Raw genomic sequence first — 19,938 nt, forward strand, 5'->3', positions numbered from 1 at the left:
TAATGAATACTATATAGTAAGAGATAATTTAGATGAATTTGGGTGTTGATCATTCATCTAGCAAGCATCTGGTAAAGTTTAAAAGGTAAGTTAAAATTCTTAAGATCTTACATCCACTTTCCAACTATCTCATGATAAATTGGCCAAATTAACAACTATTAGCATAGTTAATTTTAGAATGATTTGAAGGGACTAGTGAATGATTACAAATGAAAGTAAAAAAAAACAAGAAATTATATAACTACAAAAAATGAGTAGAAAACTATGCCATTATTAATTAATTGTAACTTTCTTTTTTATATGAAGCATTTCTTATGTCGAAGTAAAGTGAATACTTGCTATCTAGATACGAGATTATGATAAAGTCTATGAATTATCTTCCGTTACTGATTGATTGATCATTGCTAGTCAAGTTTATGCTTTGGATCTCGTGGAGCGTGCATAATGACTACATGCATTAATTCATTAATTGCCTGCAAGCAAATTGAATTTAAAAATCCATATAATTGTCAGATTAATTTGACATCAATTTTAATTTTTTTCTGGTCATTGTAGGCAACAAATTTCTTGGTACTATCCAAGATTCGAATATGAACCAGCAAAGTTAACTTGGTAGCTCAATAAAAATATTTTGATCCTTGTTTCATTCATTTCATATGCGATATAAGTCTTATAAGCATCAAAATTAAGTTCGATAGTGCAAATAAATTAACAATAAAGTCATAAAAGCAGCAATTAATTCGCAAAGTGGAATATACGGAAAGTTTGATGCTTTAAATGAATGGAGCCATGACTCATGAGTGAATAACTTTAGAAGAAGTATATTAAACTTTTTCTCTTACAACACAACAGTTGAAATTTATGGAAAAGGAAGAAGAAACATAACCTCCCTTGGTTTTGTGATAAAAACGTGGAGTACTTGATAAAATTTCTTAGAAAAATGAAAGGGTAAGAGAAAAAACCTCTCTGCACATCCCAAACATCTTGCAGCTCACTACGATCAAAGGAATTCTCTGGGACTCGACCTTGTAGATGATTCGTGTGGATCGGACCCTAATCGAAGCTCCAGGTCCAATCCCGCCTGCATCGTAGCTTGATTCAATTGCATCTTGTTATCTTCATCGCCATCAGTACCTGCCTTCACATCAACAATAAAGGGTAGCGGCTGAACTTCTTCGCTAGCTTTATTTCTAAGAGTAAAACTAACATGTTGATCAACTGGCAGAGCACATGGCGTTTTAGGCGCTCTACTTATTTCCTCAGTGGACTTTGTGATGTCCAAAGAAAGAAAGTTTTCGTCGGAAGCTTGTTTAAGTTTTGCCCTATCTCTTCTATGGATATTCATGTGGCCTCCCAATGCTTGTGCATTTGAGAAGCCTCTCTTGCAGAAAGCACAAGTATAAGACCTTACATGGCTTGAGTCCTGCAGATAATCTGAATCGCATACTATTTGGTCGGACTTTCCTGTACTGCTTGTGGGACTAATATCCATTATTACATGCCTGGAAGGAAACAGTGAAGGATTAAGAAAATAGAGGAAGATAAATGATGGAGTCAATAGTAGACATGGTCAACTGATCGGTTACAGGAGAGGCTTTGATCATTTAGAGGAAGTATAGCAGGTCTGGATAATTTTTCTTCTTGCTAGGTAGCTTTGATACATGAACAACAAATTTTTATTTTATCAATTTAATTTTAATTACCAAATTGCCCTTTTAAATTGATCGGAAATGAACGCAAAGTTGAATAATAGCTGCGAGTTTATTTGTCCGAGCACATTGGTTTAACAAGTCAGTGATGGCATGCGGTATTATGCCATTGTGAAAGCCTATATGTATAATACAAAGGTTATAAGAAACTCAATTTGCAACGTTTAGACCTTTTGAAAGGATATTCACACACTCAAAGAATTGACATCTTGCAACTTTCCAACATCGTTGAAAGTTGATCTGAGCATATCTTCTGATGTGTAAATTTGAACTCCTCTCTTTGGAGTTTGCTTGCATAGCTTCAAAGAACTGGACTGCTGAAAGAACTGGAGGGTTCATACAAGGAAGAAAAAAAAAGAGAGGTGCCATACTCTTATGGGCTATCTAAGTTCTTTTGACATCAATAAAATGTATGCTATTAATTATTGTCTTTTATCTGAAACATAAATAAATAAAATAAAGGGATACGTCATATGTTAATAAGTGATATATATAGTGAATTAAATCAATTATTGGCTTCGTAATTTAGATTTACTTTCCGATTTCTGATACTAATCAGCCGGAATTCTTGAGTTAATTTACGCCGCATATCGATATTGAAGTACTGAAAACCTTGATCGTTAAACATGGAATACCCCAGCTTGATAGGTTAAAACACATGCATATTTGTCTAATGAGTCCTCGCACTTTGCAAGCTACAATAGGGATACAGCATCCCTTTTGGCATCATCTTAGTGTTTGGAATCAGGAAAGCAATATTCTTTTCTAGGAGTAAGTAAATCAAGATAACATAATAAACCCTAAGAATTAATCTACTAAAATCTCATCAAATATATATCTCCAAGCCTTTATTAAACCGTTTTGGCCCTCTTGTAGACAACAACATCCCTCTCCTTTGGTCTCTCATTCTCGCTATCTGTCTTTCTTTATGGCAAAAGAAAATAATTTAAAACAGGAAAAATGTCAACAGACGGTTTCAACCAGTACTAGTTCGAAACTGTGACCAAGATGGTGGCAAAATAGCTTCCTGTACGGCCAGGCTGATCGATCCTTTTTAAACTCCAGAGTTCGTAGAGCATATTGTTGACTCTAAGTAATACAATATTCATGTCACATCCACCACTACGTAATTTTCACTTGTAAACTTAAAGTATGGGCTCAGCTTGTTTAATTATCCAGGATCTCTTCGCAAATTTGCAGTTACAATTTTGACATTGATGTTGTCTGCTTATGAAATGGCACCAAAGAATAATATTAATTTAGGATCAGTTTTTATATTCCATTGTTTCAGTTTCAGTTTCCGTTTCGTACGTTGAGTCTTAAGTAGAGCTATTCACAACAAGAATGATAATACTGAAAAAAATAATTATTTACCAACTAGATCTCTTAGCCTTCAAAGGTGTTATGCACCAAGTTTTATTGGAATTTTATTTATTTATTATTGTTATTATTATTTTTCTTTTATATTTCACAGCTTTGTTGGCTCTTTTTATTAAATAGAGTAAGAGTAGTTTGGAAAATCTAGTTTAAGTTGTTTAATTCTTTGTTCATCATATAAATAAAAAATTAATCTAAACAAGTTTACATGATAATTAAGAAAAATTGCTCCATTATTTTGACTTTCTAATTAAGTTCAAACTAAGAAAATTTATTAAAATCTTCTAAAAGCATCATGTTAATGTGGAGGATTTGCTTTTAAAATCATGTAGAAAAAGATTTAGTCTTGATTGATGCATAAAAATAATCTAAAAATACATTTATCATGGAAAAAAAACTTTGGTGGCTTGTATCACTTGTTAACAGTAATTTAACAATCCAATTTAATTTCTGGTGTCATTTTTTATTATAAAAACCTCAAAATATTACTATTTAAAATAATATTTATAATTGATATATTTTTTATTATTTTCTAACACATATTAATTAATAAAGTAAAATTGGGACACAAATAGTTTTGGTACCGTCCCGTGAAGCTCAGCGGGTCCTTAAGAGCTCCCTGTCGACACGTAAGATAAAGACACTCATCAACGAAGTATATAATTAATGTCAGATAAAAACTGATCATATGGTAGTTTATTAATTAATAATTGTTGCTTATGCAAATACGCACGCTGCCATCACCGTCCAAATTTGTATGACCTCGCGATTATGTTAATTTGATCATATATATTCATATGGCTACAAGAGAAAGAGTTGAGGAGCTACGTTCATACATTGATGGGTTAACCGACTCTTTCATCATCACTGGGACGAAGATGAGTTTAGAGAGCATGTACATTAGTTGTTCGTTTTTCTTGAAGAACTAGCATTAGAAAATCACAAGTTTAAGACACGTGGATAAATAATGTGCCTGACCAACCGACAGATGTGTTATTTTTTAGGACTAACAGACTATACGTGTGCTCTATAATTTTTAATCCGTCACTTGTCTGTGGTTCGAATCTGTACTTTTTTCTAGATAAACTCCAACCCTCCGAAGTTGGACTCAACTGATGTCTTAATTAGTTTGTTGCTAGCTGTCAGCCCTTTTTTTTTTTAAGTATTCAAATACTACAAATACATTTTAAAGAAGAGAGAAAAATTCACAACTCGATATATAGACTGAATAGATTAATAAATTATTTTTATTTTAATTAGAGGATAACAAAATAGATAATAATAGCAGATGAATCAAATTAAAAAAAGTAATAACAATAACCTATGATTTTTTTTTTCAAAAGTGAACAAACAATATAGCTCAATTCTCAGCTAATTAAATATGAAAAAATAAAATTTGGTAAAAAAAATCTAAAACAATCGGCTCGAATCAACTTGAGTTAGCATGACAAACTTGTAACCCCGATAATTAGGGTCGAGCCAACCTAGGTTATCCCGTCAATCTCGCAATCTAAGTCATGAGATCAAAATAACCCAATAAAGAAGAAAACGATGAAAATTACAATGCACTTTTTTTTTTTAAAAAAAACAATTTCATCCGACATTAACTTTTCAAACCCATGACCCAAGTCATTAGGTTCGAAATATCCTATTTGGAAAAACCATGAAATCCAATTCTTAATCAATCAAATGTTGAAGGAAAGAATTGAAAAAAAATATATTCAATTATAGAGTATTCAAAACAAAAAATTTCAATTAAAAGAATGATAATCAAAATTGAAATACAATTTTTTTATTATTTTTGATTGAAGTATGAAATTGAAAAGAAAAATCAATTAAAAAAAACAAAACAATGAGGATCAAAATTAAAATAAAAAATACAGGCAAATTTCTTATTTAAGGCTAAAATTAAATAGAAAAATCAATCAAACAAGATCTTATTCCAAACTTTCTAGGAGAAAGAACAATGATAAAGAGATGGTCAACTGGTTTCTCAAAAAATTATAAAAAAGGCATTTAACAATCTTTAGCAAGAATCTCTCTTTTGAAGAGAACCTGTCTAGCTCTTTTTGATAAACACTAATTCATTAGTAGATAATAAAAGAGTGTGAGTGTGTGTGTATCTATGTGTGTTTGGTTTTTATCACAATATATTTGGTGTTGGAAGTTATAGTTGAGACTTGATAGTATTTTTATGAGTGATTATAAGAGCTCAATGTGTTTTCAAGGCCGTTGTTTTGGTGGTGATTTGGAGTGGTTGTTCCAACTTGTATAGGGATGCCAAGCGAGATCTTTTATTTTTCCAATAGAGGAAGTAACATTAACAATGCTAGTGTTATTTGGTTGAAATGATGAAAGCAGCAGCATTGGCGAGGTGTAGAAGCAGGAACAACAATGATAAAAGCCTTTTTTTCTTGCAACAATATACTTGATTGAATTTTCTTCTCCCGATAATTAAATGAATTAAAAACTAATAATTCTCTCTTCCCCCCTTCTTTTTCTTCTTTTTGCCAAAAAAACAAAACAACATTCCCTCCCCCCATTTTTCTCACAAATCTAGCCACCTCAAAGTTGGACTCAACTATGTGTGCAGTGTAAGAATAAAAATCTCCACAACAAAGATGTTGTGACAATGCATCTACTTTATTATTGTCAAAGAATCATCCCAACTCAATAACTTAAGCTGTTAAGTGAGGTTTCAAGATATGATTTATATTATTCTCTAACACACTCCCTCAAGTGAAGCCCTTTGGGCTTAAAACTTGCATAGACTCACACTACCTTATGCTTAATTTTTATCAAATAAATAGGGATGATGAGATTCAAACTTGTGACTGCAAAGTCATCAAGGCTCTGATACCATATCGAAGAACCATCTCAACCCAATAGCTTAAACTATTAGGTGAGATTCCAAGATATAATTTATATTATTCTCCAACAGTCATAACCCATTTTTGGGTTATTTCCCTAAAATTTACCCTTTTTCTTTTCAAAATAAAAAATAAAGTAATAATAGCAAGAAGATTGGTAATTTGGCAAAAACAAAAAAAAAAAACAAAACAGGCTGGGGAGGATTTCAAATGTATAGAAGAATCAAGCTGCAATTTGGATAGAACTAGGAGCTTAATTATACCCCATTGTACTCAAGACTGGAGAGATAATGCAGATTCAAGGTCAAATTAAATGATTATTGGACGAATATGCATAAAAATTAAGTCCAACGACATAATTAGACTTTTAATTGGCTAATTTGATTTAATCATGGGCCAAATTAAAAGAATAAAGTTGTATTAGCTATTTTTTATTAGTTCTATTAGCCATGGATGTAAATTTATTTCTTAACTAAAAGAATAAAGTTGTAACAAAAAGAAAACGATAAAAAAGTAATAGAATTAACAAAGCCGATTACAGGTTTCTATGGGATACATTAGTAACAAAAGTGACTTATCGAGAAGCGAGTGACCAAGGTAAGTGTGATAAGTGACTCCTTCTATCATTTTTAATCCTTGATTACTAAATATTACTTCTACTTATGCTTATTATGGTCATCGTTCATTCTAGTTTACAAAATAAGATAAAGGTAATGTACAACTTATTTGTTCATAATTATTTAAAACTTATATGGAATGAAGAGCCATGATTTAATACCAAATGGGATATGAGATGTATTCACGAAGATTAGTCATTTTCTTAGAAATATATGCTTCAACAAGTTGTAGACACAACACATGAAGAGGCTTGAAACAAATATTGTCCACATAATATGCAAACTTGAGATGATATTCTCTCCATCATTGTTTTACTCGATGAAGCATCTACCCATACTGATTAGTACTTAAAAGTGCATTTTTATCAAGGTTTTATATCATCATATTGCACTTAAAGTATCATTAAATTCTCTAACTTAAGCATGTTTTATAATAACAAGTCTGATAACATAAGATATCTTTAATTTATGGTAAATGCTCATTTTGAATGCAGACATATCTCACAATTTAAAAGATTGATTGATGTGTTTAACTATTGAAAGTGAAAAGACAAAGAGAGGGTTAAGCTTAAAGAAGAGATGTTGGTTCAATTCAAACTAGAACATCATTCGATTATTGGATCATAACTAGAGCTGGAGAACATGGATTTAGGTCTGGTTTATATGGATGGAAAGCTAAGACATAGGCCTAAAACTTTCATGAGAGTCCAAGATTCAAAATGGCCGTTTTCAAGTTGAAATTGTAGCAATAAAAGAGAAGTCGGAATCTGTCTTCCAGCCCAGACACTGTTCAGTGTTCAGCCCATATCTCGAATTCTAGAAGTTCAAATGAGCTCATTCTTATTTTGTTGGAAATCTAAAACAAATTCCTAGAATGTTCATTAAGACTATCTATTCAAATTCTTACGTTAGCAATGATGTTTTGTTCAGACAAGAAGATAATGGTTGTCACCAAGTCAAGAGGTGGCCACCCACTTAATAATTAGTCATCAAATCAATAGTTTTGAATTTTAGCCTATAAAAGAAGGCATTTGCCATACATTTAGACATCTTGATTTTCAGATCAAGATCATATTCTTGCTTTTTTTCTTTGTATTTTTGTAATGTTTAAGTTTTGTTTTCATTAATATCTTATTTATGCTTTTCATCATAACTATGTTCTTATCTAATTTATTTATGTTTCTCTTCTTCACAATGTTTAGCTAAGTTTATTATGTCAAGGTGAAAAGGTTTCATTAATGGTGTTAGAATAGGTATAATATAAACTCAACATGGACTTCAATGTTTATATCCAAGAAAGTTTGTTATTAACATGTCTTATCTTTTTATCTTACTAATTCTTAATATTTCTTGTTAAACGATTAATGTAGATTTGTGTTATACAACCCTTGGTACAACAAATACTTAACACTTTCATAGCCTACTGTATGGTATAACTGACACTTGTGCTATGAAAGGAACTTGATTTGTTGTTAACATAAGTTAATATCATGAATTCCTGACAATATTTAAAAGTATGGTATTACTAAAATAAGATAATTAATATGATCATGTTAAAAATTTATAATGAACTATTAAGGATAAATCATCCGATTGGAACCTCCTTTATGTGTGGTTTCCAGTTGATTAATAAAAAGAGTTTATACTATTCTTATTTCTAATACTATTAGTGGATCCTCTAACCTTGACAATTACTTTTATCTTTGATTAAAACTCACATCTCAAAAGTTCTCTTCAACTCCTTTTCATTTATTGTTTATAATTTTATATAGTTCACTTCCTTGTGGTTCGACCCTGGTCTTGTCAGGTTATTTATTACTTCGATACTCCTGCACTTGGGATAAGACATCAATCTTTTGATCGTGTCACATACATCAAAAGTTGGAGGCCCAATCCAATATAGATGGATGTATCCATTCGAGAGGTTAGGGATTACACATGTATTATAATTAAAATTTAGTTGTATAATTCAAAACATTCATGTATTCCCATGCATGTACTTGTTCAACTTTAAAAGAAAAGTAAAAAAATAAGGCGCATATTGACACTTCAATATGCGATGCTTATATTGTTGAAGAGATTTTAATATTTATCTCGTACTATTTCAAGGCTCTATTTAGAACAAGAATAAATCGTGTTCTAAGGCATGAAAATGGTAGGGAAGTACCTTCAAGTGGGAACTTGTTAATATTCGTCTGAAATAGAAATTAGACAAGTATATAATTATGTGCTATTTAACTGTGATGAACTGAGACCTTTTATTCAGTAAGTATACTACTTAACATGTCGTTATTTTTTCACAATTTATCTCTTATAATTCCTTGTACGCAACATCATCAATATTTAATGTCCCAAAACTCACAACTAACTGAATCCCAAATCTTTCGATTATAAGATGAATAATTTTCAAATTGGTTCAGAACACATGTAAGTACTGTTTAATTATTCTTATCACTCAGGATACTTAATTTCATTACACATTTCTTGTTAACAATTTATGGTTGTACTTCATGAATTAGATTTATCAATTGGAAGTAGGGGTGATCATTTTTTGTTCGGTTTGGTTTTTTTTTTTAAAGTAACCAAACTGAATTTTTTTTTTAAAAAAACCGAAACCGGTTCAAACTGACCGGTTTTAGTTCGGTTCGATTTGGTTTTTTATGACAAAACCGGTTCAAACCGGTTTGACTCGGTTTTGTTTCGGTTTGGCTCAGTTTTGGCTCGGTTTTTTCTAGTTTGGGTCGGTTTGATTTGGTTCGGTTTTTTCGGTTTCAGGCTTATAAAACCGAAACTGAACTGAACCGGTTGGTTTTTTCAAAATTTTAATCGATTTAATTAGCTTTTTTTCAAGGTTCGGTTTTTTCAGTTATTTTTTTTTTCTGGTTTTCTTGGTTTTTTGGTTTTTTTGCTCACCCCTAATTGGAAGGGAATGCTAGGGTTACTTTGTCTTTACAAGGTTTGGTTCCTGAAAGAAAGGTGAAGTGGTACAACATGTATTTCATCAATGGACATGTGTTTCATACTAAAAAATATAGGCAAGGTTGAAAAACATATAACAGTGAGGTTTGTGTTAAGGGATCATCTTCTAATGAGTTTGAAGTTGACTATTATGAGAAGTTAGAAGAGGCAATTGAATTGCAATATCATAGCATATAAAATAAAGTATTTTTTTCAAATGCTATTGGTATGACACCACTGACAGAGAAATCAGAGTATATCCTCATCATGGTTTGGTCAAAATTAATTTAAAGGTTAGACTCCACAACATTGACAATGTCTTTTTTTTTCCGCTAAGCAATGTCAGCAAGTTTATTACACATATAATCCTTTCTTTAAAAAGCATCGTTCAAGAGTTGATTGGTTATTCGTAGTGAAAACCAAACATAGGGGTCATGTTGATATTGTTTAGGGAGAGAATGATGAATTAATTATGGGAGATGATGTCTTTTAACTTGGAGAGTTACTTGATCCATATCGAGTTGATCCATATCAAGTTGTTGCATTTAATGACTTAGAAGAAAATTTAAATTTTTACGTTGCCGAGAATATGTCATAACTCATAAGGGACACCTCTTCTATGAGGCGATTTCCTTTGAGCAATATGCTTACCAGTGTATACATCTTACTCATAAGGGACACCTCTTCTATGAGGTGGCTTTGCACTCGACAAGCCTCCATCGAGAGGGTGCATGAGCCCTATGGTGATCAAAAGCACTACTAGAAGAACTAGCAACGCTCTTGTCCGTATTACTCATTAATGACCCTCTTCGTCAATTAAATAAATTAAAGCATAAAAAGGTAATATTTAATATTATTGTCAATTTTATTGTTTTCTCTTTTTATTAACCCATATAAACCAAACTGTAAAAAAAAAAAGGAAGAGCAAGAGATTTACCTAGCGTGGAGGCATGGCAAATGAAGACTTGTTGGGCATTGAGGATGGAAGGAGAGGGGAAGAAAATGAGAGGGAAGATAGAGAGAGAAGAGAGGAAGAAGATGAAGAGACATGATCACAAGAAGAAGATGATGATTTCTTTTGAAATTAGGGATTCTGTTATTTTAATTGGGGCTTTTTACTAATATAATTGTTGATCGACAATTAAATATTTATTAAATTTTAACATTTTTTGACAATTCTGTTGGTAATTAAAACTAAAAATTTTCAATAAAATCCTAAATTCTTCAAACCCCTTCAAAATTCTCCAATGAAATTTCATTTCGCCGGTAATTCAATTTGTAATTTTCTGTGGCAAGGTTATGTAACTTTTTATCAATTCTCTAGAACTTCGCAAGGGACTTGGTCCATCAGTGATTTCTTCAGTAATTGTTAGTGGTAAGGTCATGTATTGTTTTCCAACTCTGTGGAACTTTCTGAAGGACTTGGTCTGTTGGTGATCTCATTTGTAATTGTCAGTGACAAGGTCATGTAATTTTTTCAACTATTAGGAAATTTCCAAAGGACTTAGTCTGTCAATGATCCCGTCTGTAATTTTCAGTGGCAAGGTCACGTAATATTTTTTCCAACACTTTAGAACTTTCCAAGGACTTAGTCCATCAATGATTTTATCTATAATTATTAGTGACAAGGTCATGTAATTGTTTTCAACTCTATGGAACTTTTTGAGAGACTTAGTCATTGGTATCTCTGTTAGTATTTTATAGTTCGTTGATAATTCTATTGGTATAAAATAATTTCTTTTTCAAAAGTGTTTTTATATTCCCCATTTATCCAACTTGCAAATACAGTAAAATCACAACACAATAACACCATTTATATTCATAATAATAAAATCACAACAATAAATGTTTCATCAAAGTTAGCAATAGTTCATTGTAAAGGAACAACCAGAAAGATTACATTAAAATCAATTTCATTACACATTGATGTTTTGCAATTTAATCAAAATTGTCCCCTTCTTCTTCAATTTCATCGAATTGATGCTCATCGATATCATCATCTTCATCGACTTCTATATTTCTATTAGTTCTTAATATATCATTTAACTCCTTGACATCAAAATTAATAAAAATATTCTCAGCAACATAAAAAATTGAAATTTCTTCTAAGTCGGTAGATGGAGCAATCATTATGGTAGAATTATACTCGTTAGTGCTTAAAGAGAAAGGTGTAATGAAATTAAGTATTACGAAAGATAAGAACTATTAACTAGTTCTTCTACGTGTTCTGTACCACGTGGCAAATTGTTCATATTATATTTCAAAAATTTGAGATTCAATCATATGTTAGAGTATAAGTGAAAAATTCTTTAAAATAACATGTTAATATTGTACTTACTAAATAAAAGGTCTTAATTCATTATAGTTAAATAACACATAACTATATGCATGTCTGGATTTATTTTCTATCAGGTATCTTCCCCTCGCTATGATTTTTGGTAAAAGTCATCTAAGATGGGAAAATATTAACAAATTCCCATTTGAAGTCACTTTCCCATCGCCATCATGTCTTGGAATGCGGTTGATTCTTGTTCTCAAGTGAGGCTTAAAATAATATAGGATAAATGTTAAGATTTCTTCAACAATATAAGTCTTACACATCAAAGCCTCAACATGCGTCTTGTTTCTAACTTTTTTCTTAAGGTTGAACAAATATATGTATGGAATTTCATCAAATGACAAACAAATACAATTTTCAAAATATCAAGCAAACCTTAACATGTACAAATCATACATTAAATTTCTATAGGAAAAAGCTATGAAACAAGTATACTACATATAAATACCAAAAAACTAACATAAACTACATATAAATACAAAAAAAAACTAACATTCTAAAAATGGGTTACAACAAAAAATTGGTAGTTTTGCTTACTTTACAAGGAAAATCTTCAAAAAAAAAAAAACTTGAACATAGATATTGACAGACTAAATGTTGAGGTGACTGGATTTGTGATGATGAGAGTTTGATTTATGACAAGATAAGAGGGCATGGGTGTTGTGTGCTATTTTATGCAGAATAAAAAAGAAAGAATAAGAAGAAATGAGAGAGAAGAAGATGGGGGGTCATCTATCATGTTATAACTTAAATATTACCCATGGATTCACTGACGTGTATTAGTAATAGACATATTTCATTGGTAATTCTGTCTATAATAATGACATGCTATTTTTCTATTTTATTTTCATTCCATGATTTCTATTAGCAATGGAAAATTTCCGATGAAGAATACTAAGGAAAATAGCAACGTCATGATCTCTCAGTAAATGTCACTGTAATTTATCGACGGTATTGTTTCCATCGGTATTTCTATTTGTATTTGACATTTTTCTAGTAGTGATTTTAATCAATTGAAAATGAGAAAAGTTTCCGTATTTAAATTTAAAGCCCAATGATTACAAAAGCTTATAAATTACAATTACAATTACAAAAAACTAAAGGCACTAGTAAAATATTGTGACCTAAGACACATTGCACTGTTCATTAGAACAATGTAATAACCATTTTTCTTGTCTTAAAAAAAAACTAACAAAGCTTGCAATTCGGGTTAAATTATTTTTAATAATGGATCCATTAGGAATTACAAGATTGATTGAGGATAAATTGGTCCACATATTTTTTTAGCATAGTAAAATGACTTTGTCTACCTTAAAAGCAAAAAAATGTATAAATGTTTTTCAAGGGATTTTTTGTCTTTTCAATATTTTTTGCATAGAAAAATTATGCGGACACCCTTAAATGCAAAAAAAAAAAAAAACATTAAACATGCACAAAGGGGAATTTTTTTTCTTTTTACTTTTTTAGAATAGTGATGTGAAGAAATTCCCTTTAAAATAAAAAAAAAACTCCAAGGCTGGTTTCAAGGGCATCTTAGTCTTTTCATCATGTTTTTTTAAGTTCACTTAGGGGTTGTTTGATAATTTTTTAAAAATAAATATTATGGATAAAAAGTTGTTGACAAGTGTGATGGCCTTGTGCCCTTCAAGAGGAGCATGCGGGGTTCAATTACAAAACATCGCCATCTCTAATGGTGTTTTGGAGTGGCATGTTGTCCTCTTCATTTTAATGGGGCATGTGCACATGACAGAGATGCGGTTGAGCTCCACTTACCATTTTTTTCTTTTTCTTTGTCTTTTCTCACTTGTAGTCTAGAAATTTGCACCAGTGATTTCAAAAATCAATTGTGTCCCCCAATTTGTAATTTTATTAATTTTGGCTCATATTCTTTTTATTACTATTTGTTTTACTTTTAATGCTTTTTGAATTTTAATTTTGTTTTTTCAATTTTGTACCTAGGGATTTTATTTAATTTAATGTTTTCCAATTTGGTTCTCATTATTTGTATTGCTCTTTTGTTTTGTATTTTATACTTCTCTTGATTTGTTTTTAATTTTTCCATCATGATTTATCTCATTTTATTTTTTATTCAATTTTGATCCTCATTCTTTTGCTTGCTATTTTCTTATCCATTTCTTGATTTTTTTTTCAATTTTGTCCTTAAACATTTTATTTCATTTACTTTTTATCCAATTTTGGTCATTATTTTTTTTATTGTTATTTTTTTATATTTTTTTTCTATTTAGTTCTTAATTATATTCTTTCATTTAGTTTTTATCCATATTTAGTCCTCATTGTTTTGATTCCTATAAGTTTTGTTTTTAAATTTTTTTATGATTAGAAATTTTAATTCATGATTTTTTGCATGTCTACCTTTCTATTGGGTAATCCTGGTCTGATAACTTGGTCTCAATTTAAGTTTAATTTTTTAGGTCCTTTATTAAAAATTAATTTGTCCAAATCTATCATTTGACATTGGATTATTGGGCTTTGAGCTTCATTACTTTTCCCACTTTTTTTATGTGGTTATCCCGATTTCATATCATGGATAACAAGTTAGCCGAGTTATCTTGGGTTGACTTGTATTTTTTTTTCTTGATGTTTTTTTATGAAACTAATTTGTTTTTGAATTTAATTCTTTGGAATTAAATTATTGGCCTGTGAGCTTTGTGATTTGTTTTGCTTTTCTTTATGTGGGCTTTTCTCGAGTAGAGGTTAGTCAAGAGAAATTGAGTTAACTCGGTTTTGTTTTCAACTTTTTTTTATTTAACTTCGGTCTTTTTTGCTATATTCTTTTTTTAAAAATCTTTTTTTTTTTATTTTGATCCCATATCTTAGGTTGTAGGCTAGTCAATTTAACCCAGGTTGATTTGGGTTTTTTTCATCGATGTTACTTTTTTTTAATTTTATTTTTTTAAGTTTTATTCTTTGACATTAGGTTATTGGGCCTTAATCTTTATGTTTTTTATTCAATTTCCTTTCAACCCGGGTTATTATCGTCTGAACATCTTTTTATTATGTTAGAAAAAAATTGACCTAGCCCATGGCGTAGCACAGGCCACCTATCACCTATCTACTATAAATCTAAAGCCAATCAATGTAGAAAAAGATTCTCTCAATATAAAGAATGAAATGGGCTTACATGTAAAAAAATCTATAATGAAAAATTTACTTAAAAAATAAATATTTATAATTCATATCTAAAATATAAACACTATTTTACAAGTGCATGGATAGTTGACACTATTTTACAATAATTCACCAATAGCTTTACTACCTTGACTTTTCACATGATACTCATTTTGGGGATAAAAGATATGAAAACTAATTTATAGCAATTTGCTTACAACTTCAATTATAGGATAAAGACCCATAAAATAACCAAATAATATGACAAACAAGAAAAAAACTAAATAAACAATCTTATACTAAAGAAAATACTAGCTAAAATGGACAAACACCATAAAAAAATTAGATCTAGCTGTAAAAATACTAGATCTGAGATTATTCTAGATAAAAAGACCAAACAAAGAAGGAGAAAAATGCAACTATTGGTGTCTACAATTAAAGAAAAATAAAGAAACTTAAAATGATCAAGAAAAAGAAAAATTATTTGATGTACGGGTGTTAGGAAAAGACTTCATGAGTGAAGGATAACGGATGAACTTCTTGCCTTAGATGGCCACAAGAACTAAGATGAGGGTGGTGTTTAGTGTAAAGGTATGCACTTTAAAATAGCTTAAATGTTCTCTCATTAGTTTTTTCTGACCCCTCTTAGGATTGTTATCCCTTTTAGGAGAGCGGTCCTTTTTAGGTGAGTGACCCCATTTAGAAGACCTATCTAGCTGTTTATCCCTAGAGAAATGAGGAGGATCGTGGCACAATGTACTTGTCTCCTTTACTCGAATATAGTTTTCCATGGCTTCCTTCACTTTTAGTAACTTTCTATCTAGTAGGGCATACAACTCCTTCCACAAGTGTTTTTCCCTCACTCTACTAATGAGGGCTTCCAAAGCTATAAGTTCAATCAAATCTTCAAGCTTAAGCATTTCCTCGTTGAATCTCTTCATATATGCTCTCATAGACTTATCATCTACTTAAGTGATTTCAAATAGTCTAGTGGAACTCTTTTTAAGCTGGAATGCTTATACTAATGCGTGCCACTAACTTGGCACAAAGATCATTAAAATTCGTGAATGAACTCGACTCCAGGTTGTTGTACTATGCTCACTCTAAATCTCTAAAAGTAGTAGGGAGGATCTTGCACATAATATGATTGTTTTGAATAACTAGCTCTAAACTGTTACATATATTTTATATATGTCTTGGGATTTGTGAATCCATCATAATTGTCTTAAGGTATGCGGGTATTCAACATCCATTTATTTAAAGGAGAGTCTCTGATTTGGTTGAGGGGTGTAAACATCCTTTTAGGTGAATTCTTGTTCCAGCAGCTTATCACCTTTACGCCTACAAGGTCGTGAAGAGCTTGAAGTTTCTGGCATTGGATGGCATGATATATCGATGGATCATTTTCTATAATGCCCATATGGGTGTTTACAAAAACCGCTTTGTACCCAAATGTTATGAGGGCCTATATGTTCTTTGGAATGGTTTGATGACCCCTAAAGCTGACAACTTTACTTAGACTGATTTTGCCCACATTCTTCTAGGTAGTGTAAACATCAACGAGCACTATATGGAGCTTGTTACCGAGGAAGTGATTGGTGAGATACGAGGACTTGTTGAGGTGGATTTTCTCTAATTTGTTGATTAGTCAATATTGCTTGGGTGATGAGCCGCACATGGTCTATAAGTTCTTGAATGGTTGGTTGTGTAGGAGTATTTGTTATGGAAAAAAGATTAGTAACTCATCCTATCTCAAGAGTGTCTTGATTGTCTTCCATTAATGATTATGAATATGAAGAAACAAGTAATCAAGAGGGTTATTTATGACCTTCTAAACAATTTCCTACAAATAGTGCCATTGGTGATATCGTGAAACCCAAAATAATTATGTAATAGGTTATTTAGTTTATGGGTAATGGTTAATCAAGATATTCAGGTAAATAGTTTTTTTCTCCTTAGCTTAGGAAACACCAAATTAATGGAAAAGCCCTAAGTACATGCAAAAACAGTCTCAATCAAGGGACTTAAAGACCCTACAATGATAAAATCAATAACTTTATGGGAAGGACAAAAAAATAACTTAAAAGAGCCTTAAATTCTAAGAACAAGTGATGTTTGATCTTATATTTTAGGATGATTAATACTCTGAAATATATATAAGCTCTTAAAAAAATAAAAAAAGTTCTGAACCCTTACCTGGATGGTTCAGGGAGTATTTATAGCCCTGAAACTTTGTGTTTTTAGAGAAGGAAATGATTGAAAAGTCCCTTATTTTTTGTAGTATTAATGAGGGATAAATATCTCTTACATATCATTAATGAGATAGTAAGTGTGGTAGGTCTTTTAAAAGACTTTTTGTACATCTACAAGTATAGGGAGATCATTACCTCTTATATAAAAGATTTATATAATTGTTCTACAAGTAGGATTTCTTAGTTATGGATACTCAAGACATGAGATGTAACTTGACCTAGATTAAAAGGCTTGATGGTTAATCCAACCCGTTACACGTTCAGTTTAGATGTTCATCTAAGACCTGGCATATTCCCTTGGGTTCACTTGATGGCTAAACCTAAGTATGTTGGGTCTGACATCTTGTCAAGCCCACATTACCTTGGGTTCAGCTGATAGCTAAACTTAAGTATATTGGGTCTGACATATCGCCAGATTCATGTTATCTTAGGTTCAACTGACCAGTTAACATAAGCATGTTGGGTCTGGCATCTAGCAAAACTCATGTTATCTTGAGTTCAACTAACCGTTAAACCCCAAGTATATTTAGGTCTAGTATATTACTAGACCCATGTTTTTTTTTACCAGACCCATGTTTTTTTAGAGTTAGCTCATCGCTAAAACCAAGTGTTTTGGTTCTTGAAGTATCACTCGATCCATTTTGTTATAGACGTTTCTCTAATCATAAAAATGTACACTAAAAATAATTAACTTATCAGGTGGGAAGGTTCTACCAGACAATAATGGTGCTCTGGCATAGAAGTCAGATTTATTAAAAGCACCAGAAGAAAATAGAAACGTAACAGATGAAGTCACCAAAAGAGGAAAGTTAAAAACTAAGCTATAGGTAACACACAAATGTTCATAAAATTCAGATGTCTTCTACGATGCCTTCAAATGCTTGTCGCTGTAAACAACTTTTCAGTTTCTAGGATTAATCTAAATGTTTTGCAATGTACACTAAAATATTTTATCTTTTCTTTTTAACACTGTAGAACTTGCGAGTGCCAGCATAATATTTTTAGTCAAATCGTAACTGATCGAAACGTCTTTTTTTCTTTCAGTTATTTGAAAGCCCAGTGAACTTTAGGCTACTAACCTGGATAGCCTTACATATTTAAAAATCCCACAGGGCTCTTCCTTCTGTTTGTATTTTGCTTATTTGCTTTATGGTGTGGTTTATCCATAACTAGAATGCCCAGGTTTAGAAAAAAGAAAAATAGAGTTGGAACTTGAAATATTAATGTTCATGAATCCTTTGTTGATTCCATGATGAATGGGGTTCAATATTTTTAATGGAGGTTACTGCATGACAGTAGCAGTGTGAAGGGAGCTCGTGACTAAGAGAGGGGAACATCTTTCCATGCAAATATACCCTTAGTTGTCAAAACAATAATAAACAGCTACTTCCAAATAACCAATCCAATTACTAAGGAATTATTGTACAAAATTATCATTCTTTTAAAACAATAATTTGGAATGACAAAATGCCCTTGACAGAGGGAACCCACGCAAGTTGAGAATAACATCTCATTCCCTCTCTTAATCCTATGATAACTCCTTAAAGAAACCGAAAAACGACATATGATGCCCATGTGCACTCCCTGCACCCACTGCCCACTTGACTCCATTGAGACCTCCCTCTCTCTGTCCTTCTTCAGACCTCGCTACTCGCTAACCTATCCAACTCATAACCTTAATGCAGACAAACATCAACCAATCATATTTAAACTCTCTTTCACAGATGTAGCACTTCGTTGAGACCTAGGCAAACAATCTCACTTTCCTCTCTACACCCCCGTTCTCTGCAACTTTTATGACATGCATCGTATGCAACAAAAACGCACTTGTTAAAAATACCTCAAGTCATTAACGGCTTGTTTGAACCAATTCTGTACTAGAAGTAATTCCAACTATTTACGTAGATTGAAATTAATTTGATTTGCTAATTGAATTCTTTTGTTTTGAATAGGATATAAAATTGTGAAATACGTTTTACTTGAATTAATAAAATTAAATACATCATTTACTTAACTTGTTATTATCTCTAAAAAAGAAAAAAAGAAAAAAACTTCTTTTAAACTTATGTGTGAGAGGGAGGAGGAGAGAGGAGGGTGTTGATGAGATTAATTTTTAAGATGTGAATCCTAAGTAAATCACACCTCTTTATAAATCTATAAAATTTTCAATTTTAATTGTTTGTAGAATTCATTTATAAATCTTCAATTCTTAGCCTTTTGTGGAAAATATTTTTTGGGTATGCATGTATCACTTGAATTATTTCATTATGTATGATAGCTAGCTCTGATCTCTCAGTTTCCTCTTAAATGTCCTTAAAGTCAAAGACTATGGATTTTTCACTATTCTATAAAGCAGAAAATTACCCACCAATCTATTATTGTTAATGGTTTTCCTATGTGAGCACAATTAAACCTAGGGTTAGCTAGGTTTCCAGCCAGGTGGCTTTTTTCTCTTATTTTTGGTACCACTATTTTAGTTTAGTCTCTAATTCTTTTGGCATATGGCTTATGCTATCGAGAAGATGTATAAAAATCATGACGTGATAATATTCTCTTTGTGATTAATTAAAGGCATATAAATTATCATATGAAATACTTAAATGGATGATTTGTAATACTTAAATGCAGATTCCTGTAGTAGGTAGAAAACTTTGGAGGGATTATCACGAGGACAGGGAGAGAAAAAGT

At 31.3% G+C, this 19,938-nt stretch overlaps 1 protein-coding gene across 1 annotated transcript; it reads right to left on the minus strand.

Annotated features, from left to right (window-relative positions):
* Window positions 1–797: 797 nt before the first annotated feature.
* On the minus strand, window positions 798–1,798 carry LOC112325730 (transcriptional regulator TAC1). Its single transcript, XM_024592680.2, has one exon. It carries the CDS (start codon window positions 1,490–1,492, stop codon window positions 1,001–1,003), a length of 492 nt encoding a protein of 163 aa, XP_024448448.1. The 5' UTR covers window positions 1,493–1,798; the 3' UTR covers window positions 798–1,000.
* Between the last annotated feature and the right edge of the window lie 18,140 nt (window positions 1,799–19,938).

Source organism: Populus trichocarpa, chromosome 6 (genome assembly GCF_000002775.5).
Source record: "Populus trichocarpa isolate Nisqually-1 chromosome 6, P.trichocarpa_v4.1, whole genome shotgun sequence".
In the NCBI taxonomy this organism is placed as follows: domain Eukaryota; kingdom Viridiplantae; phylum Streptophyta; class Magnoliopsida; order Malpighiales; family Salicaceae; genus Populus; species Populus trichocarpa.

What these genes read in the sequence shown, in the direction of transcription:
- LOC112325730 (XM_024592680.2), bottom strand. Translation starts at nt 1,492, where the DNA reads ATGGATATTAGTCCCACAAGCAGTACAGGAAAGTCCGACCAAATAGTA.